Genomic DNA, 20,950 nt, shown 5'->3' on the forward strand with positions numbered 1-20,950 from the left:
TTGAAATTGAATACTAAAAGAAAAAAATGTGTAGCAAATGTTTGATTCATGTAAATAACATTTATTTTTTTGTACATTAGAGGACAAGGACAACTTTAAAATGTATACCTCAATCATGATTGAAACCAAATATAAAGACATAACAGACACACATTTTTAAAAGTATTAGCATATACCCAAATCAATGTGGAAAACTTTCCCACAAACATTTTTAGAACCGCAGAGAATGGTTTGATTCATCACGAATGGTTTGATTCACCGAGAATTAACTAGTTTTCTACACGTCTCATATATTTCCAGCCCGTCACAAGATCAAACAATATATATATAACTATCTCAGTGGGGCTGTTTTAGCCCTGAACATTAAAAAAAACCATCAAGAACTTGAAATTTAGAAATTAGTAAAAACAAATGAATATCCCCAAAACCAATTTAGAAGACTTCTGTTACATATCTTATCTAAAAATATCAGCATAAAAATATTGAATAGGATATTTAATATTTAAATTACGGAAGTCATAAAGTAAATAGGAGCTCTATGGACCAGTACTCAAATGAAAAAATTACGTCATAAATAAAATGACTAAATAAAGAAAATAATCTGAAACAGGTTACAATTTTAGAAGACAAGGATGATGTATAAATCTTTAAATAAAATTTTGACATGTAGCTTAGTTATCAACACCGCTAATCAAGATGTGTTTGAACCAATGAGACCTCATTATGCATTCATTAATCAGCTAATCTATTTTAAAATCACTGTGGAAATGGTAAGGGAGGTAAACACAGAGCCATATACATTTTTTTTCCATCATCTGGTTATAGCAACATCTATGGCGTGCTGTGTCTGATGTGTCATCAAGCCATTTGTTAGTCGCTGTTGAATTTTTTTAAACACGTTTGCCAGATTGTTATGCTGAAAGTATGTATATCTGAGGAGACGAGGGAGTTACGGTCATGTTGCTGATGGTGCAGAGGCAGCTGCAGCGTTGGCGATGTTTTCTCCCAGAGCCTCCAGCAGCTCACGCCTGTAGTCGTCAAAGTCGCCGTCAATCTCGTTGATTGTCTTGTTTTCCACAACCCAAAGCTGGCAGTCTGTGTCTCGGATCAGCCTCTCATCGTGGCTGACTATAATCACACCTGAAAAAGTTGACAAGCACACTGCTAGAACTATTGGGAACAAAATTTATAAGATAATTTTTAGATAAATAGGTGACTGGATATTTGGAATTATACTCGCATTAATTGCAAACATAAAATTTAACATCAATGAGTGTGTGTAACAGAGCAATTAAGAAATTAATTGTAAATTTACAGATGCTAAATAACTTTTATTAATAAACTAAATCAGAATTGCTTATAAAATATACTTTAAAATTTATAAAAAAATAGTGAGGATAAAATAATGAAACAAACATTAAATGTGACTGATCAGATCATTTTAATTAAATATACCTCCAGTGAAATCACGAATAGCATCAGCTAGGGCATCAATTGATTCAATGTCAAGGTTGTTTGTAGGTTCATCCTGAAAAAAAATATTTCATTGCCTTGAGTTTCATAAACATCAAAAAGAAAAATATGACAAAAATCATGAAGCTAATTTATTTGACATAAAAATATGTAATTATGCATATAAAATGAAGAAATGTTCAAACGTTAAAAAATTACTGCAACTTTCAGTGCTGATCCCCAAATATTTTTTAGCAGACATAATCAATAAAACAGCTTTGTATTTATAAAAATATGTGTAGCCAATTACCAAGATCAGAACGTCTGGAGCCCTGCAGGAGAGTTCTGCTAAAGCTACACGAGCTCTCTGACCACCCGACAGATCACGGTTCAATATCGTATGTGCATGCGAGGCCAGGCCGTACTGGCCAAGTTTTTTCCTGGCATCTTGGTACTGAAGGTTAAACAGTCTCTGGAAAATAAAACAGTTTGTTGATCATTTTTTTCTAACATTGGCATCTCACAAACTTTCTATGAAAAATTAACAGATTTGTGGAATTGATATTTTTAACAATTTTTCCATTCACAGCTGGATTTAAATGTTTTGTACATGTGCTTCACTAATAGACATTGCATATTTAGAATTTGAATGAATTCTTTAGTTTAAGCCATATTGTCAATGGTTTTGTTATAGAAACAAACAGATGCATACAACTGGAGATTATGTGCCTGCCTGCTGCGACTCACCAAAAAGAGATGTCAAGTTGATTAGTGGCATTAAACCAAGAAATTCATTGGTCAAATGCTAATGGCATTAACGTATATGCTGGTTTAGAGATATTTTATTCCAAAGGCCTGTAGATTGTCATTTGAGACTGGTATGTAATGTGTAATAAAAATCCTTTTAAACCAAAGAAACATCTATTTTAGACTCAGGTATCTAGTCTAGGAAATTTTCTCACCTACTGCTAGATCTCTGTTAGTTATTAATGAAAACAACATATTATGAACTTAATTTCTCAGTGCACCAGCATTATGGCTTAATCAGGAAATGATGTTATCACTCACCATCAAATACTCTGTGGGAGATTCGTCCAAGTTCAACTGGTCAGCTGAATGTTGGTCATACTTTCCAATACGCTAGTTGAATAAGAGGAAAACTTGAAAATGTTTCTACAAAATAACAATTTTTTATCCCCAAGTTTGGAGGCAATATTACCTATCTGACAGTTTTAACTTTTGTAACATTTTTCACTCAGAAAATGTTAAACAAATATGAAATATGCATTCTTAATATAAAAACAAATATTTAGATTGAAATACTTTAAGATGATTATTATTTATGAGGCACATCAAATAAACTTTAAAACAAAGATATAAAAATGTATGTAATATATACTACTGACCAGTCTATGGTTCTTTCTTCTTTCTCCGATTTCCTAAAATTAAAAGGATATTAAGTTTTAAACACAGTTAACAAAAAAATATATGTAAATTTCACTTTATAAGAGAGGCATGCAATATTGTTACTGAAATTTAAAAACCTAATCTATTAATAGCATTTATTGAAAGCTATGTCATTAAACAATGTCATTACCACTAAATACTTACTGGTATAATCTCTCCTGTTAAAAGTTTAAGGAATGTACTCTTCCCTACACCATTAGGTCCAACAATAGCCACTGGAGATAAATATTTTGTCAGTCAATATTATATAACTACACAATTAAGATTCATTTCTTGGACATTTATATTATTTTCAGTGACAGCCTTTGACAAAAAGAGACAATCCCTTTTGGAGATTAATATGAATCTAGTGGTTAAAAATTAAAAACATTTTATTTTACAAAACTTGCAATTTTAAGCTGTACATAAACTATAATTAAACCCAACTTAAATTATGCAAATAAATGTCAAACCAAGACAAATGTTACCTCTTGAAGACATATCAATACCAAAGTCCAAATCTTTAAAGAGAAGGTTCTGGCCTTGATAGCCAAATGTTACAGCTGAAACAATCAAAATTGTGATGTAGAAGATCATGTGTAAACAGATAGGCATTTACTTCCATTACAGCAACAAAAAGAAATCAATTTCATTTTTTTTAACATGTTATGAGTTAATGCTGAAACCAGATATACCTATGAAAACGTAACAAAAGCTGTGGTTAAATTACTTACTATAGACACCAAGGATGGGAGGGTTGAGTGGGGCAGGTGCAGGGAAAGAAAACTTGACCACATACTCCTTCGGTCTGGCCAACAGTTCTGTTTTCATCTCTTCATCCTCAAACTGGCTTTGCTTTTTCCTACCCTTCTCTTGTTTACGTGTCAATGCTTCTTTTTGTTTTGTTTCCTAGGTAACAAAACATTTAAGTTAATACACAGAATTCATTTATTAAAAAAATGGCTTTGGTTGAATTTTAACAATTATAATTTGAAAAATCTAAGGAATGAATTTTTTTTAAACAGATTCTTATATAAAGCAGACATAAAAATAAATTTTAGTACATGAATACATGTTTTGAAACCTGATAAAAACGTTTTGTAAAAACTTAACCAAAGTACAGCATACATGTTTTATAGAATAACGTTCAACTCACAGCTTGCTTAGTTGACTTGCCAGATGCTTTCATATCTTTTAATTTTTTCTCTTGTTTCTCGTAGTCCCTCAGCTGTTCTTTTCTCTTCTGTACAAACATTTTCTTAAAGGTTGCTGTCAGAGGTGAAATTTGTCAGTGTTAAAGAAGGGTGGTCATCAGAAGTAAAAAAATTTAAAGAGAGTAGTCTTAAATACTAGTATGGAAATAGGAAATAGTTTGAAAAGAAATGCCTCCCTTGCCCATTCAAGCTGCTTCAAAGACAGAGTGGGAAAAAATTATCTAACTAGTATTCTATTTTATATCTTAAATATTCTAAAATTATCAATACTATAATGCTTCATTGTTTCCTAAAACACCATTCAAAGTGATCTTAACTGCGGAAAAAAACTAAACCCCTTACCATAATTTCCTCTGTAGTAATATAATTTTTGTTGGTCCAAGTGAATGATGTCTGTGCAAACATTGTCCAAGAAACTCTGGTCATGGGAAACTACCAACAATGTTTTCTTCCACTGCTGCAGGTAACTGATAGACAAAAAACAAACATGTTCACAATGGCAACATACTTTTACATTAATTACTTGTGCTGAAAATATGAGGATTGAAGCTTGTCTGTACATGACCAATGACAATAACTGTACTTACTTATCAAGCCAAATGACAGCATTAAGGTCCAAGTGATTGGTAGGCTCATCCAACATTAGAAGTGTTGGTTCCATAAACAAAGCTCTGGAGGTAAAGCAACATATCTTAATTTATTTTTTTATTTTTTAAAACTACACATTTTTATTGCAGTTCATCATTCTTTACTAATAAACTACCTTTTTAAAAAAGATTTAAGTGTTAGAGGTTGCTATTGATAGCAGAAAACCAGAAAACAGTTCCTAAAATATTTTTTTTAGCTTATATTTCATCTGGTTATGAGTCATTGAAGTGTGAGAAAATGATTGCCAGAGGCTTGTGTAGATTCGGCAGCTTTTGTAATAATGGTGTGGTCGGATGGTACAGCATATGACTGCTAACACAAAAGTCTCATTTGAATCCTGGGTTCGTTTCAGTAGAACGTCCCTGAGTCCACCCAGTTCTGATGGGTGCCTGACTGAGACTCACTGTCTTTTCATGTGCAGAGGTCACTGAAAGGTGAAGGCTACTCCACCATGGACCATCAGGTTTAAAAGGGTACTTAACTTTACACTTTGACATTTTAATAGGAAAAAAAAAAGTAATATTAAAATAAAAATTATTTAATCAATTAAACCTGAGAGTCATAGATTCAAAATTCAAGTTTAAATCAAGATCCACAAAATTAAATATGTGAATATTTAAAAAGTAGTTCACCTGGCTAATGAGACTCTCATTCTCCAGCCACCAGATAAATCCTTTGTTGCCCTGTTCATCATCTCCTTGGTGAATCCTAAACCAGCTAAAATTCTTCTAGCCTTAGGATCAGCAGCATCCGCATTGATGGCCCGTAGCTCTTCATAAACCTAGAAAAAGTGGACCAAAAATATACTTTTAACATCTTAGTTCTTCATAAACCTAGAAAAAGTGGACCAAAAATATACTTTTAACATCTTAGTTCTTCATAAACCTAGAAAAAGTGGACCAAAAATATACTTTTAACATCTTAGTTCTTCATAAACATAAAAAATTCAACAAAATAAGAAGCCATGATCCTTAGCTCTTCATAAACATAGAAAAAAATTCACAATTAACATCTAGTTCTTCATAAAGCTAGAAAAAGTGGACCAAAAATATATTTATTCACATATTTTTCTTAATAAACATAGAAGAAGTGGACCAAAAATACACTATTAACATCGTAGTTCTTCATAAAACTAGAAAGTGGACCAAATATATACAAACATGGCTCATAGTTCTTCATTGATCAGAAAAAATTGTTTCACAAATATAATGGTAAATAATGTTTTTCAATGTCAGTTCATTATCTGTGAATTCTCAACTCACATCTTTCAGCCTGTCAGTAATTTCTCTACCACCTTCTGTTATCTTTGACATCAAATCTTTCTCTTCCTGTAACAGAGCGGTCCTTTTCTTATCGGCTTTCAGAACAGCGTCTATGGCTTTTGTTTCATCTGCAGTCACTTCTTGTTCACAGTACAGAACATCTATATTAGCTGGGATGCTCAGAGCTCGACTGGCCATATGTTTTAACAATGTCGTTTTTCCGTGACTTTATAGAGAAGGAAGGAAAAGGAAAGTAAAGTATGAAAAAAGAATCACAAAATACACTCAATTTTTAAAAATCAAATGTGATATATTTTCTCAGCGGATTTAAATCTTCCTTAGATTAATTATTATTATTAAAATAATTATCTACCTCTTAAGAAAAAATAAGTCTGCTGCATTAAGATTTTAACTTACTCTGGTTATAATTAGGACCAAGCAAGGTACTGCATATTTCACACAGACATTAAAAGACAAAGGGGAGTAACTGACATAATCCAAAGTTAAAGTTTTATTTACCCATTTGGCCCCACAAGACCATATCTTCTTCCATGTGTTATGTATAAATCTGCATTTACAAACAAATCTTTACCTCGGGCAGATATACCAAATTTTTCTATCTGTAACAGGAAATTGCAACATATTGATTTATCAAATATTTGAACTATAAAATAATTTTTAAAAATCACAATTGACTTAACACAAATTAACATAAAAATTACCTTAATATCAAGTTGATTGTCCAGTAAAAGGTCTTTTTTTGAACTTTCAGCCTGGATAACAGAAAACTGACCATCTTCTTCCATTTCCTCCAGTGCTTTGGTATACTCCATCTGAACAAGAAAAGTAATACAAAGTTTAATGACGATAAAGATTACCTCAAGTATGTGCAGCACAGCATTTATAAGTACAGGTCATAGAAAAGATTTTTTTTCAGCATTGAAAAAATTAATTAACACTTTTAATGGCCTAAGAATATAATAACATATATATTTATAATAATTACCACACCATACAAAATCAGAAAACAAGCTTTATAATAATTTACCTTTTTCTTTAACTTTTTAAGCTCTTTTTTACTCAGTTTAGGCTTATCCTTTTCTTCTTCTGGTAAAATAGAATAACATCATTGTTAAACTAACGATAAAAAAGTAACTATATGCAAAGAAATGAAAGGATTGATATATACATTTCTAGCCACAAGGAATACAAAAACAAGATATAATGTTGCTTTTCAAACCTTGTTTGTCACCAGCAGCAACATTATTCTGTTCCACTAAAGCATCTCTATTCTCTTCTTCTTCTTCATCATCTTCTACACCATTTTCTTCTTCTTTAACTACTTGTTTCTTTACAGCTGCTGTTGCTTCAACTTTAGTAGTTTCTTGTTTCTTTTTTTCCATCGCCTCTTTTTCTTGCTCGCCAGCTATCATCTCTTCTTTTAACTTATCCATTTTACTCTTTTTCTTCTTTTCCTGTAATAAATAGGTGAAAAGGACAATATATTAATTATTCTGATTTATAAGCTACCAAATTTTAGCACAATTGAGAATTTACTTATAAATTGTTATGACCATTCAATAAATAGACAAATTGACCTACCTTTTTCTTGGCTTTTTTGCCGCCATCTTGGTCCTTATCTTCATTTGTTGAAAGCTTACTCAGACTGTTTGCAAGGTCAGTTTCATCATCATCATCCCCCTTCCACTTTTCTTTTTCGGCTTTGCTTTTTTTAGGCATTCTTAACTTTAATTAAATTCTTGAAGGAAGCTAGAGGAGTTCAAAAAAAAAGATTACAAATATTTTATTAAAAAACAAGGGTATACCATTCGAATCGTCCTTAGAGGATTTCATAGTGTCAGCCGCCAACCAATCAAACGCGCGCTTTCTCCGCGTTTTGGTTGGCGGCTGACGTCACGATGACGTCACGCGACGCGTTTTTGGAGCTAAAAAGGGCAGAAAAAGCCATTTTTTTCTACGTGTAGTTCGGATTTTTTTACGTTTTTTAAAATGGGCCCGAAAATGACACTTTTTAAAACTGGACTTAGCCATTTTTTCAAACAAATTTTTCGAAAAAAGGCCGTTTTGGGTGATTTTTGGATGTAAACAATGGCCTAGGTCAACACGTGTCAAACCACGTGAAGGCACCCAATCGACGATTTCGGTCACGCATGAGTGGTTTTCATACGTTCTCGTGAACTAAATACCAGTTTCTTGACAACAAAATGGAAAACGACAATTTCGTGAAAATAACGACCCTAGAGGAATGGCTCTTGAAGATTATTAAATAAAAATCGGTGTGTTGGCTCTATGTATTGATTCTAAAGTTGTCTATAATTGACTAGTAGGGCATGCTGAAACAACGGCCTGAGGGCGCCGTGTAGTGTGTAGTTTCGCTAAATGTAAATTAATCAGCCCAGCCGCAGATCAATCGCAAACTGTTAAAATGGTTGGATGTGAAAAGCTTCTACTTACAAATTACTTCTGAATAATCACATCACACAAAATAATCCCAAAGAAAGCACAAAATAAAATCCTTTAGAAAAGTATCACCATGAAATTTGAAAACCACAGTTTGTCAACCTTAACCAGCCATCTTTGGCTCGATCTAGAGGTCATTCTTTAGCCTACACATGTGTCTTGTCAACCAATTTAGTTTCTGATGGTACACGACATTTAGATAAATATAATATAACAAACTAACTGAATTCCAACATTATATCCATCTAATCCAATATTGAAACAGAATTTGAAGCACAATGATCTAACGAATAAATCCAACTCTATGCGAGTGTCGCAGCTTTAGTCCTGGATACAAGCATAGTGTGTAGTCGTGTTGTGAGTAAATTTGCACGAGATACAACACCGACCTAGACCTTCCTGATGTGTATGGCCCCAAAGTGCTGCGAGTAGGGGAGGGCAATTTAACACCAGAATATTTTTTTTTCAATAGTTAGGTCATCAGTAGTTCACGCGGTTCACCAGTTCACGCATCCTAACGGGGTTGAAAGTGTAACTTTAAATTGAACTAGGTGAGAGGAGGAGGGTGAGGTCATTAGAACAACGGAGCTATATTTCTAGTAGAAGAATACGGGGAAATCATAGCTTGAAGTTTGAAGCCGGCATTTCATTTTTTTCATTGTTATTGAGTACAGTCCTTTAATGCACGACTAGGCTACTCATTATGAAATCTAAAAATGTAGTTGTGCTACCATGCAAAAGTAGCCTAATAGGTCTTGTTTATTTAAATGCAGATCCTGTTAGCCTAAAAATATTTGAATACACATTTTAGTTATATCGTAATGATTAATGTTATAATACAATGCATATATTCTGATAGTCCTTCAAGTTTTTGGGCAATCCATAACTTGTATTTCAAATTTATAATGAGCGGGATGCACTCTATGTTTTAAGTGCTACATTCGGTAGCTGTTACTTTATGTATGACAGCATCCCAATAGTTCACTGTAAATATAAACTGAGCTTGACAAGATTCCCATCGCCAAGCAATCGTATGATAGACCCAGCAAGCATCACTCGTTAAATTCGACATCATGGCTATACCAGTCCTTGATTTTCATTACAGCCTTTAAACGCCTAGTTCTTGGTTTTTTAAAAAAAAGTGTCTCCCCCCCCCTCCCCGCTTGCGCCGACGTCATCATAGGCCAATACCATGTTGCGATTTTTTTAAACGGATATAACACACCCCTCTCCCCCTCACAGCAAACGCCAACAACGTCACCGAAGGCCCAAGGCCAATAACACGCACCACGTTGGATTTTTTCTTCACCGAGTATATACCCTACCCACCCGCCGCTTTACAACATACCGCATGTCTCTACGAACGGGGTTAAAAGTTTAACTTTGAGTTCAAGAAGGGGAGGGGGTGGTATTCAAACAACGAAGGTGTTTCTTTATAGTACAAATACATAGTTAAAAAAATTATACTTACCGTAACTTACCTACTGCTATAGCATCATACATAATTTTATAAATTAGCTAATTAATTAATTAACTAATTAAATATATCTAATGATAATGAAGGGAGATAGTTTATTTTGGTTAAGGAACGACACACAACACTGTGCGTGCCTGGTATGTGGCCTGACCGACCTAAAAGGAGATTGTTTATATTATTGTTTTGAGTTTATATTTAACTCAATGCAACGAGCCCGCCGGTTGGCTGAGGCCACGCCGGGGGGACGATCTGTCCGGGATTCAAAGGGACGACTCGAAATATCATCCAAAACAAGAATCATAGTCTACGCCATATTTTCAATATGAAAAAAGAAAAAACTAGTACCGGCCAAGCTAACCCAGGGTTCGAACTCTGAACTCCGGGTCTATGAACTACAGTCTACAGCTGGCACACTGTGGACTCAACCACACCGGATGTGATAGAGAAGTAAAAAGTAAGCATTTTCAATTACAAGATGGCAAATCAAACCTGCGAGACGTGTAGTCAATTCATTAGGGGCCATGCTCTGCGAGACGCGAAGTCACTTGGTAAAGTTTAATGAGTCACCTTTTTTCCACATTACTAGCCTCGGCCGATTTTACATAGATCTACATCAAACGATCGATTACCCAGAAAAGATAATCGAATGACTTGACTATGATGATTAAAACTATGAATGACAAATTCACAAATTCCGAAAAATCAGAATCCAGGCAGATGCTCGTTCAGTCTTTCGCCACCACTGGCTATTCTAATAATAAGGTCGTCATATTATTAACTAGAACAAAGCTAAATTTTAGATCTAATAATAATTTTTACCTCTAGAGTTTACAGAATTAGTCCAAACTTGATGTTTATGTTTATCTTTCTACCCAATGAGTCGCCAAATAGGCAATTAATAAAATTGCAAAGAACCATGCAATGTGAACATTTAGCGGAAGTAATTTTCTTTCCAGATAAAAAATACAAAAAATTGCCAGGGATAATTTAAACTCCCCAAAACAAAACAACTGACTGACTTGGGCTATGGGGAATTGATTTTACATATAAGTTACATTAAGTTAGAGATCAAAAACCAAATTGCTGTAATTTTAGATACTGAAAAATAAAGTATTGTGCGCATATAATACTACACAAACATATTACACATCACCCACATCACATTAAGAAAAATGTCCTTCTTTACTCACCAAAATAAAACATTAGAAAACAAATAAAAATAAATTATTTAATGAAATAGTTGTGTGATTAGCATGCAATTTTTTAACAAAATACAATACAATAATTAAATTAAATGTAGACATTTTAAATTAGTAGAAAATAAATATATTCGCACATTACAAATATTTTAGGCTTTCACAAGAATGATGAAAATTTGGAATAAAAAATTTTCTTAATCCGTAAATTTTGTTGTGTTTAAATAAATAGAGAATAATACATTCTGAATAGCAAACATTTGTTAACAAGAATGAGAACTGATTTGGAATCTGTAAAAAAATAACAAGTATTTTATTAAGTTGCTACCTAGGGTATTTCATTTAGGTAAAGTCAGCTATAAGCCCTAGTTATCGAAACTGCGTGAAAATTGATTCCTAGGCTCTTTTATGTAAAAATTGCACCGGCCAACTCTATCACATTCACTCAACTGTTGTAATGTAAACTATGGGTGTTGAGTTATTCGTTATTATAAATTATTCTCTTAACTTCTTAAGGCAGCAGTCCAAGATTTAAGAAAATATGAGGTTAGAAAAGATCTAGTAGAGTCATAAACTTAGACAATGCATTGTAGTAGGCCTAAGTAAAATTTAATATACAATTCACTGGTGAACTTACTGACTTACTCATCTGAGTATTCTGAGCTACTCTGTCTACTGACTCCTGAGTCTACTCAGTCGATGGAGGCGAGCGAGTTGACGAGAATCCTTCCAGTTTCTTGTTGCCTATATCTATTTAATATTACTAAAATTTCTAATAATATTGGGTCATTCTAAATCATAATTTATTTTACTTAGCTTAATCCTTAGGCACAGGTAGAGAGTAGAGGCAGTAGCCACTAGCTGGTAAAATCTGATTTGCTTGTTGTGGTTAGATGATTTAAAATGCAGTAGGTAACCAAACAAAATATTAAAAATAGCTACTAGATCTAGTAGCGGGATCGGCGTGGTCAAATCAGTAGAGGTCATTGCTGCTAAACCAAAAAGTCTCATGTTTGATCCCTCAGGCAGATGAGGCTCGATAGCTGGGGACAGCAACTCTTGTAGGAGAGACAACTACAAAATAAAACAGCTGCAGCCTTGTAGTTTGCTATGGAAGCAGATCCAAAAAGAAAAGCATGCTGAAATTGGAGTCAACGGCATAACAAGTTGACATGTAATACTTAATTGTGTTGGAGGGAATCCCTCCTAGAATTAATAACGAAGAAGAAGAAGACTTCTAGTGGCCAAGTTAGGCCCTAATACTTAGCCAAAGTTTTAAACTTGCTGAAGTTATCTTTTCAAAACTATAAGTTATACCAGAATCTGATAATGCCATAATAATGGAATATTCTTAATAAAGGGGTGTTAGGTTACTGGCAGTAAGTTAAACTACTAAATACTTTACCAACATCAATGCTAAACCAAATAGCACCATAACCATTTTAATCATTTCTGACCCTAACACACTAAACCTGATGTTACCATGTTTCTCACAACCTAACACACCTATTTTCAGAAGAGTCCATTGTCTTAGAAAATTCATGAAATTTGTGTTCAACTTTTTTTTAGGATCCCTGTTGAGTTGATGCAACACATGTTCTATAATAAAAGTCTCCACTAATGTTTTTTCAGAAGTCTTTAAATGAGTAACATTCTGCCTTGAATACACTGTAAGTTAAAACATTTATGAATAGGGTTTATTAGTGCAATGTTACTGAATACTTTAAATTTCCTAATTCTGTTTTTTTCTTCTAATTTTATGCCCTTATTTAATTGAAACATCTACACTAACAATCATTTCAAAATAAATGTACATTTGGCTTTGGAAATTATTATTTCAGATTGTGAATAATGAGTGAAGATGAATCGTGTAAAGAATTTAAAAAAGAAACACGACCATTGAAACGGAAATTAGTGGTTTCGCCATACAGTCGTGGACATCTTCATCGAAACTGTAAACTGGTAATTCAAGATACTGGAGAGTCACTATTTGCTATAGAGAGGCAGCTAAATGTGAGCCATCGAACAAGACGGGCACAACTGCCCAAGCTACCCCCTGAAATATGGATCAAAATATTTAGCTACATAATTGCAGAGAGGCAGTACCCTTTCATGATCAGGTATAGATTATACGCTTTAGTGTGTCACTTTGTGTAGTGTAGAAGCATGGTAGCTAGGGATCAAGAAGCATGTCCTATCAAGTGTGAGTTGTATAGTGTAGTTCAAGCTAATTGTAGTTATACTTTCAGAGATGCTATTCACAGATTATTTTTTAAGTTTTTAGGAGAATAAAATTATTGTCAGAGCTCCATAGATGTTTTTTTTTAAACATTTCCTGCCTTTAACTTTTGTATTGAATGTTGTGCAAGTCTAAGCTTTTGTTTTATCATTTGTTTGACTTCGCATAATGACATAGTTTTTACCCTAACATGGTAATTTCTATTATTTCTTGTTTTGATTTGATTAGGGCACCACTTGTCAGCAAGCTTTGGTATAATCTCTGCTTGAATCCATGTCTGTGGACTGTTGTCAAAGTTCCCTATGGCGGATACTATTGGATGCGGCGAACTGATGAGTTTTTGATATGGCTGTCAAGAAACAGACTAGCACCATGTAAAGAAATAGATTTGACAGGCTGGGATATTACAGCTTTAGGTGTTCAGGTTAGTGAAATGTGCTAGATAATATTTCTAGGAATTGTTATAAATTTGTTAGTTAGACTTAGACGTCTATTTTAATAAAAAAAAACTTGATGGATGCAAGCACTGTTGAACGTACCGTATGTTAGTGTACTTTTCCAAGCTATAGGCAGGTTGATGGAATGTTTTGTTCTGAGTTGAAGCTACAGAATATCTTACCTATAAATTGTGTGCATAAATTTATGAATTTCTTAACATCTCAGTAACTACTTAAATTTATAATTTTGACATGTTTTTCAGGAACTGACAGAGAACTGCAAAAAGCTACAGTCAGTTAACTTGTCATATTGCACAAAGCTCAGCATGGATATTGCCACTTACTTTACCACTAATTGTCCACACATCACATCTTTAGATTTTTCTCATACTTGTGTAAGTCCTCTTGTTTATTTCATCTACTACTCTAAGAACACAAAAGTACTTTTAAAAAAACTTAGCCTAAATGGTGAAAATGGTTGAAATCATTCATTGTGTTTTGAATGTGCTAAAATATTTTTCTAATTACAGAATGATCTAGTCAGTGTTTTACCCATGACAACAATAATTGAACACTACAATGCTCAATTGTTGAGTCTTAATCTCAGTGGAAATTTGATGCATGGCTTTCATAAACTGATGGATGCTATTTGTGTAAGCTTTGGTTAAACTCTGACATTCTTATGCTTACAATTCTAGCTGTAACAGATTACATTTGAGTGTTCTCAGGACTAGTGATTGTTAAGATAGCCTTCATGTTAGTTTTAGTTCCATTCTGAATAGAATAATGGATAATGGTCCTCTAATAAACAGTAACCTAATTGTAATGTGTTGAAAAATCTAAGATAAAACTGTACTGTTCAATCAAAAGTTAAGTTAGTCTTGATAGACAATAATTATCTTAGCATTTTCTTTTATAAAAATTTTTATATTTTGCTTTGCTTTTTTTTTTGCACAGGAAAACTGTAGAAATCTTGAAGCCTTGTCAATCAATTACTGTAGAGTCGATGTATTTAGTCTGGATATAGAACGACTTCAGCGTAGCTTGCCGCATCTCAGGGTATTAAATATGGGCTACATTTTAGCCACTAGCATCACCCTTGAAGATTATCCTTCTGTGAGTTTACCCAACAAAGACAACAATCTAGAATAGTTTTTTGTTTTTTTCTTCACTGTTGTGTTACTTATTATCTCACAAAATGAAGTGTCTTTATATCTTGTAATTAAGATAATCTTAATTTTAATCTGATTAACTTATTTATTGAATAATGCTATTAATGCTAAACTTCAGTAATTAAATGTAATGATTCAGTAAACTCATGTTTAATGACCATACTTTAATTGCCATACCAAAACAAAAATTGTGTTTTAGATACTGGTAGTAATTTAATTCCTTTTAAATTGGAATTGGTCATGATCTTATTTCTTTTAATGAATTTCCTCTTGTTTATGTTTCTTCAGTAATTGTTTTTAAATTGGATTGGGTAGTGATCTTGTTTCTTTGTAAGAATTTCCTCTTGTTTACGTTTCTTCATTAATTGTTTTTAAATTAAATTGGGTAGTGATCTTGTTCTTTGTTTAAATTTCCTCTTATGTTTCTTTAGTACCTCTCACCAGGGTTTCAATCACTGGAAGAGTTATCTATTGCTGCTGGCAGCCCTTGTGATAACAGGCAACCCTTGCCAGTAAATGACAACTTAATAGAGAGGTTGGTTTTGTACTTCATAAATTGTCCTGTCTTGTCCGCAGTAGAGCTTATAAGTAAAATGCCTGCAGCAGAAGCCATCGGAATATAATAAAATATAAATTATTTAAATGTAAAATAAATAAATTTACTCATGTTTTGGTAGAACTACAGTAATAAACAAATATGCATGGCTGCTGAAAACGTATCTTGCTGTTAAATGCCGTTAAATTATTTAAATGTAACAATGGAAGATAAATAAATCTACTCATGTTTTGGTAGAACTACAGTAATAAACAAATATGCATTGCTGCTGAAAACGTATCTTGCTGTTAAATGCTGGGTTTTGACCCCCCTGCAGGTTGATAATGTCTTCAAGACAACTACGAAGTCTGGATCTACGTGGCTGTGAACATTTCTCTGTTCAAACATTGCTCAAGCTGCCTTGCTTGGATGTAGAGAAACTCTTGATGGGAATTCGCATCATTGATGACCCTCGAGGACTTGTGCAGTTATTGAAACAGGTACATGTTAAAGTTACTACTATAGATGTGGGTCAAGGTGGGTTATTTTTAACTTCTTGTAACTACATTTCTCTAGCTGACTTTATTTTTTATATTACTTCATTTTAGTATTATCTCTATCAAACTTACTCTTAGTGTATTTGGTCTTTAAGGGTATACCCAAAAGTTTTCTTTAAGAATTCAATAAATATTGCCCACATGCACAGTAGGATATAATTGTGGATAGGATTTTATCTGGTTTTGTTTATTGTTAATGTTGGGGTGATTATCTTTTCAAAGATTGCTGATGATATCTTTTGTCTCATTCCTGTAAATTAAAACTAAAACTAAAAACTTATATTAGGGATCTAAGTAAACTAAGTACCAATAGCAGTAGATGTCAGGGGGGGGGGGGGGGGAGACTCTTGAATACTAGCAGCAATGATTAAATTGATTATCTTAATAAAAAATTTTTATATAGTTGTCATGATTAATCAGTTAATCAGAGTGTTTTTATTTCTAGCTTGTAGTTTCCAATTACATTGATGTTTTTCTTGAAAAATTGTGATCAGACCTTTCTGTTAATGAAATTGTAAATTTATATTGTCAGTGGCGGCACAGTCTATGTGAAATAGTCCTATCCTACAGTAGTTTTAGTTTGGAAGACATCACAGAAGGTATGTTCTGTCTGGTGAAAGATGAAAATGTTTTGATAGAAAGAGTGGAGCTAGAGAATTTGGACATCACCATGCCTTTAGTCAGGTATGTTTTATAGTTTTATTCAAATTTTAAATAACAATAGACATAGTGTTAATGTGTTTTAGAATTGTTGTTTAGGTCAGGGGTCTCCAAACTACGGCCCGCGGGCCAGATGCGGCCCGCAAGGTCCTCTCATCCGGCCCGCGTAGATATTTTTGTCCACGGAAAAAAAGCGTTTGTTGGTGATGGCTGAGGAACTTTGACCAGAAAAATTAAAGACATGCCAGGAAGAAACTGGCCCCCGAACTGAAATTTGATAGTTAATGCGGCCCTCAGACTGAACAGTTTGGAGACCCCTGGTTTAGGTCATAAAATTTCCTGTGCGAAACAACCAGTTGCTGTTTTTATTTTCCTAGTGCAATCAGCCAGAACTGCCCAAATGTTAGGACTGTCAACTTGCAGAAATGTCTTGCAATACCAAAAAAGTTGCGGCGATTTTTTGACAGACGGAAAATTGATACGTTTCGTCACATTGTTGCTCACACATGTAAATGTAATTGGTGATATTAAGGTACTGCAGTTGTATTGAGTCCAATGTAATTTTGATGTCTGTATGATGCTGGTAGGTGAAAATTTCACTGTAATCTCAGTGTCTGATAAAATGTTTTACCATTGTATGGTGCTTGAGTTTTGAAAAAATGCTAATGTACTTAATGGTGTTTGGCAGAGCATTTAAACAATGCTAATATTTGTGTGGTAATGCTTTATTGAGTTGCACTGATTTATAACTGATGTTATAAATGTGAGATGCTTGAATCTATTATACCATTATATAAGAAAATCAGTGCCATATATTCACATACACACTTGCACACAATTCCATACTCTTACAAGAAAGTAGTAAGATGAAAATTGACACAAAATTGTTGAAAAAGTCTGATGCCTTCTATGTGTGGAAAAAAAATTCCAGATCAATTTAAGAAAAATGTGTTCTCTTCAATAGTTTTGAAACTGTTTTCTCACGGATTTGTGTGATAAAACCATTTTCTCACGTACAAAATGTTCAGCTTGAATGTACTTTTTGAAGATATTTGTTTTTGGAACCCACTCTTGTGTAAAAATGCAGGAAAGTAATGTTTTATGATGTCTAGTTGCTTAATATTTATGTAATAAAAAACTCACAATAATTTCTGAACTAAAGTGATTTTACTTCTAAGATTAATTACTCATACTATCTAAATTCATTTGACAACTATTTAGTAGTAAGAAAGCATAAGCCAGATTACAGCAGATTTTTTACATTTTTACGAAACATGTTTTAGTTTATATTTCTTGTCCAAGACACATGGGGCTATTCAGAGTACATCAGTTTCAATGACATCTGTATACAGGCGGATAGTGTGGTCAGTACTATGCCCAGCTGCCTTAGTTTCCCTAATGTGAGTCAGGTACCCATCAGAGTTTAGTAAACTCTGGCGTTCTATAGACTCAAGCGCTGGATCTGAAATCAAGACTTTCAGGCTAGCAGTCATAAGCTCTAACATTTCAACATATTTATTTCCATTCATTAACGTAATCCAAAAAATACACTTAGCATTTGGATTATTTTTTTAGGTGAGAAAAGTTTTGTATTATACATAATACTACATAATAACTAACTTAGCTTTTGCTTGCTAATGGGAGCACATGTTATCTCCAGTGGCCCTCTTAACATTTAAAGGTTTTTCCCACGTTTTCTTTAACTTGCTTTCGTCTCTGTTTGTTTGTCTTTCCAATCAAATCTTGCGATCGAAATTTCTGACACTTCTCAGTTAGCTAGCGCGCTGAAATTTTCAGGGAAGCTTTGTTTTGGATGACATTAGAATATTCAATTGTTATTATTACTAAATTGATCCATGGAAACATTTTATTGAGCATTTTAGACCGCTATATAATCTATATATATAATTCTCCTCTGCGAGCCATTAGAAAACAAGCTGCAAGCGCCTCCTTACAGTCCCCTCTCTTTCTCTCTATCACTATCACTACCACCCTACCCCACCCCCACATGGTCTGCTGAGCTGTGGTCACGTTAATGTTTACAAACCGTACAGCCAGGTTTAGTGACGGCTATTAGGGGCAGATAATTTAGTTTGAACCGACTTTAAACTTACAGGAGGTAACTAAGAGGAGCTGCTTTTACGGGGGGGGGGTGTAGGGTCGGGGCTAGGGGAAAGGAGGGGGGTTAGTGTTTTAAAGCAAATATTTTCAGTGGCAGCATTGGTACTGTCGAATTCACAAATTATGAATTACTGAAAGGTACAAAATAAATCAACTAAATAGCGGCGTATGATACGCCGCGGGTCGGCACGTTGTAGTAAAAACGTGGGGAAAAAGGGACATAACCCAGTAACTGTAATTTGTGTACAAACAACCGTAACAACTGGTGGCCAGTATGGGGGAGACGATATGGTCGAGTGGTTGGGCACACGATTGCTATCCCATTCGACACGGGTTCAAATCTATGTGTTCTAGTCAGTAACGTATTCACACAACGTGTTTTTTACGAGTTGTCTTTTTACGAGTTGTCTTTTTACGAGTTGTCTTCGTTTACCCAACAAAAAGTGAAAAGATAAAATCGATAGCAAGATTTTAATGCAAACAAACAGACAAAGACTAAAAAGTAGAAAATAATAATCATTAAAAAAGTTTTAAAAAACCCACGTTTTCTGATTGAACTAAAAAGTAGAAAATAAATGCTATACATCACAATAATGCAAGCGATCACTCTACTATAAGCGATCAAAAACGTGGGGCGCCGTGATTTTCTTACAGTTTCTAATACTGTTGACTCTCTAATAAAAGCTCCCTAATTAAAGTCAATAGTATTATCTAATCAATAGTAATATAACTTGTACTTCGGCGCCCCACGTTTTTCATCGCTTATAGTAGAGTGATCGCTTGCATTATTGTGATGTATAGCATTTATTTTCTACTTTTTAGTTCAATCAGAAAACGTGGGTTTTTTAAAACTTTTTTAATGATTATTATTTATAGGTCTATTTAAAAAAATTGAGATTAAATTTTTTTTAATTTTCTGTTATTTGTATTTCTTTTAATAGAATGTTATTCCGTCATGAGAAGAATTAAAATAAATGAAATATGTTTTGTCAGAGCCAAGCTGATATGATTCCTTTTTTCATATATGGAAAGTACAAATTATATTTAAGTATTTATTTTTAATATTGTCTATGATACATTTCATTAAACTATACATTTTATTCAAATATCACAGATAAAAACACAAAAAAGGATCTTACAGTATTTGATTTTCTGAATAGCTTATCAATTTTTTTTTCTAAAAAGCATTTGTGCATGGGTATTTCTATAAAATAGTTGCCTCAAAAAATTGTTTTCTAGTGCTTTGCATTTGTACATTTTGTTTATAATTCTTATATATTTTTTATAACTTTTAAAAAATATTTTCATTTTAATAAAACCATTCAGAAGATGGTGTTCACTAATACATAATTTTTAAAAATTTATTTTAGAGTATTTACAGCTTTAAGTTAAATCAAAAAATTATTTTTGTAAATTGATCCAATGTTACTTTTATTTCCCCACTATTCTTTGAATTTTTATTTTATGATTATTTGACTTTTTAACTGTGTTTAATTTAATTGATATCTGTATTTTGTATGTCTTTCATTTTAAAAAGTTCATCTACCATCAACATAAATGTTTTTGTGCAATTCTTTTCATTTGTAATCTAATGTTTTTCTGTGTGCAGGCACTTGGATATTTTTTATTTAGTTAAGCTCCCTTACTAAAAGTTAGTCCTTAACTGCAATCAGCTGGTGCTAAGCTGAAACTGGGTGCACACCTTAAAGTTTCTGCATTGCCAGTATTTGACTGATACTTTGTGCTCACTTAAAACATACTTCGGCTATGGTATTAGTAAACAAAAATGTCAGCTTTGTCTGCAAATTTTTTTCTTGTGATATTAACAAAATTTGAAATTTTTTATATACTTTCATTTTCATTGCTTACTTTAGTTGTTAGAATTTGTATGCTACTTAAATAGCTGACATTGTTTGAACATGTCTCTTGTGTTAATAATTTTAAAGTGCTGACTTTAGAATTTTAGTTTTTCTTATTTTGCAATTTATCAATTGTTGTTTATCTAAACCTTTAATTAGTGAAAAACACACACACACACACACACTGTTATAAA

At 33.2% G+C, this 20,950-nt stretch overlaps 2 protein-coding genes across 4 annotated transcripts; one reads left to right on the plus strand and one right to left on the minus strand.

The window, feature by feature from the left end:
- Positions 1 to 34: 34 nt before the first annotated feature.
- LOC131935774 (ATP-binding cassette sub-family F member 1) lies at positions 35 to 10,929 on the minus strand. Its single transcript, XM_059292424.1, has 19 exons — positions 10,800 to 10,929; positions 7,625 to 7,792; positions 7,263 to 7,497; positions 7,071 to 7,129; positions 6,745 to 6,855; positions 6,542 to 6,642; positions 6,023 to 6,248; positions 5,393 to 5,541; positions 4,700 to 4,783; positions 4,455 to 4,579; positions 4,055 to 4,167; positions 3,633 to 3,807; positions 3,387 to 3,461; positions 3,064 to 3,134; positions 2,859 to 2,891; positions 2,521 to 2,592; positions 1,763 to 1,924; positions 1,456 to 1,528; positions 35 to 1,140 (listed from the first exon to the last, which is right to left on the minus strand). The coding sequence occupies exons 2-19, from the start codon at positions 7,760 to 7,762 to the stop codon at positions 956 to 958; spliced, it is 2,187 nt and encodes a 728-aa protein (XP_059148407.1). The 5' UTR covers positions 7,763 to 7,792; positions 10,800 to 10,929; the 3' UTR covers positions 35 to 955.
- LOC131935785 (F-box/LRR-repeat protein 6) lies at positions 10,634 to 18,000 on the plus strand. Of its 3 annotated transcripts, none has more exons than XM_059292443.1 (11): positions 10,634 to 10,742; positions 12,746 to 12,846; positions 13,018 to 13,296; positions 13,644 to 13,839; positions 14,116 to 14,247; positions 14,383 to 14,505; positions 14,810 to 14,968; positions 15,456 to 15,559; positions 15,897 to 16,059; positions 16,649 to 16,800; positions 17,154 to 18,000. In XM_059292443.1, the coding sequence occupies exons 3-11, from the start codon at positions 13,028 to 13,030 to the stop codon at positions 17,299 to 17,301; spliced, it is 1,446 nt and encodes a 481-aa protein (XP_059148426.1). In that variant the 5' UTR covers positions 10,634 to 10,742; positions 12,746 to 12,846; positions 13,018 to 13,027; the 3' UTR covers positions 17,302 to 18,000. The 3 variants fall into 3 exon arrangements, with proteins under 3 accessions (XP_059148426.1, XP_059148418.1, XP_059148435.1); XM_059292435.1 differs by lacking the exon at positions 10,634 to 10,742 and adding an exon at positions 11,607 to 11,722; XM_059292452.1 differs by lacking the exon at positions 10,634 to 10,742 and adding an exon at positions 11,621 to 11,722 and having other exon boundaries at positions 12,809 to 12,846.
- Positions 18,001 to 20,950: the final 2,950 nt, after the last annotated feature.

Source organism: Physella acuta, unplaced genomic scaffold (genome assembly GCF_028476545.2).
Source record: "Physella acuta isolate Inbredline_101_S28 unplaced genomic scaffold, ASM2847654v3 ptg000013l, whole genome shotgun sequence".
NCBI classification, from domain to species: domain Eukaryota; kingdom Metazoa; phylum Mollusca; class Gastropoda; family Physidae; genus Physella; species Physella acuta.

What these genes read in the sequence shown, in the direction of transcription:
- LOC131935785 (XM_059292443.1), top strand. Translation starts at nt 13,028, where the DNA reads ATGAGTGAAGATGAATCGTGTAAAGAATTTAAAAAAGAAACACGACCA. An exon ending in CAGTACCCTTTCATGATCAG is followed by an intron (nt 13,297 to 13,643) that starts GTATAGATTATA and finishes TGATTTGATTAG; the next exon opens with GGCACCACTTGTCAGCAAGC. An exon ending in ATCACCATGCCTTTAGTCAG is followed by an intron (nt 16,801 to 17,153) that starts GTATGTTTTATA and finishes TTATTTTCCTAG; the next exon opens with TGCAATCAGCCAGAACTGCC.
- LOC131935774 (XM_059292424.1), bottom strand. Translation starts at nt 7,762, where the DNA reads ATGCCTAAAAAAAGCAAAGCCGAAAAAGAAAAGTGGAAGGGGGATGAT. An exon ending in TCCCATCCTTGGTGTCTATA is followed by an intron (nt 3,462 to 3,632) that starts GTAAGTAATTTA and finishes TGATTGTTTCAG; the next exon opens with CTGTAACATTTGGCTATCAA. An exon ending in GAAGAAAGAACCATAGACTG is followed by an intron (nt 2,593 to 2,858) that starts GTCAGTAGTATA and finishes TTATTCAACTAG; the next exon opens with CGTATTGGAAAGTATGACCA.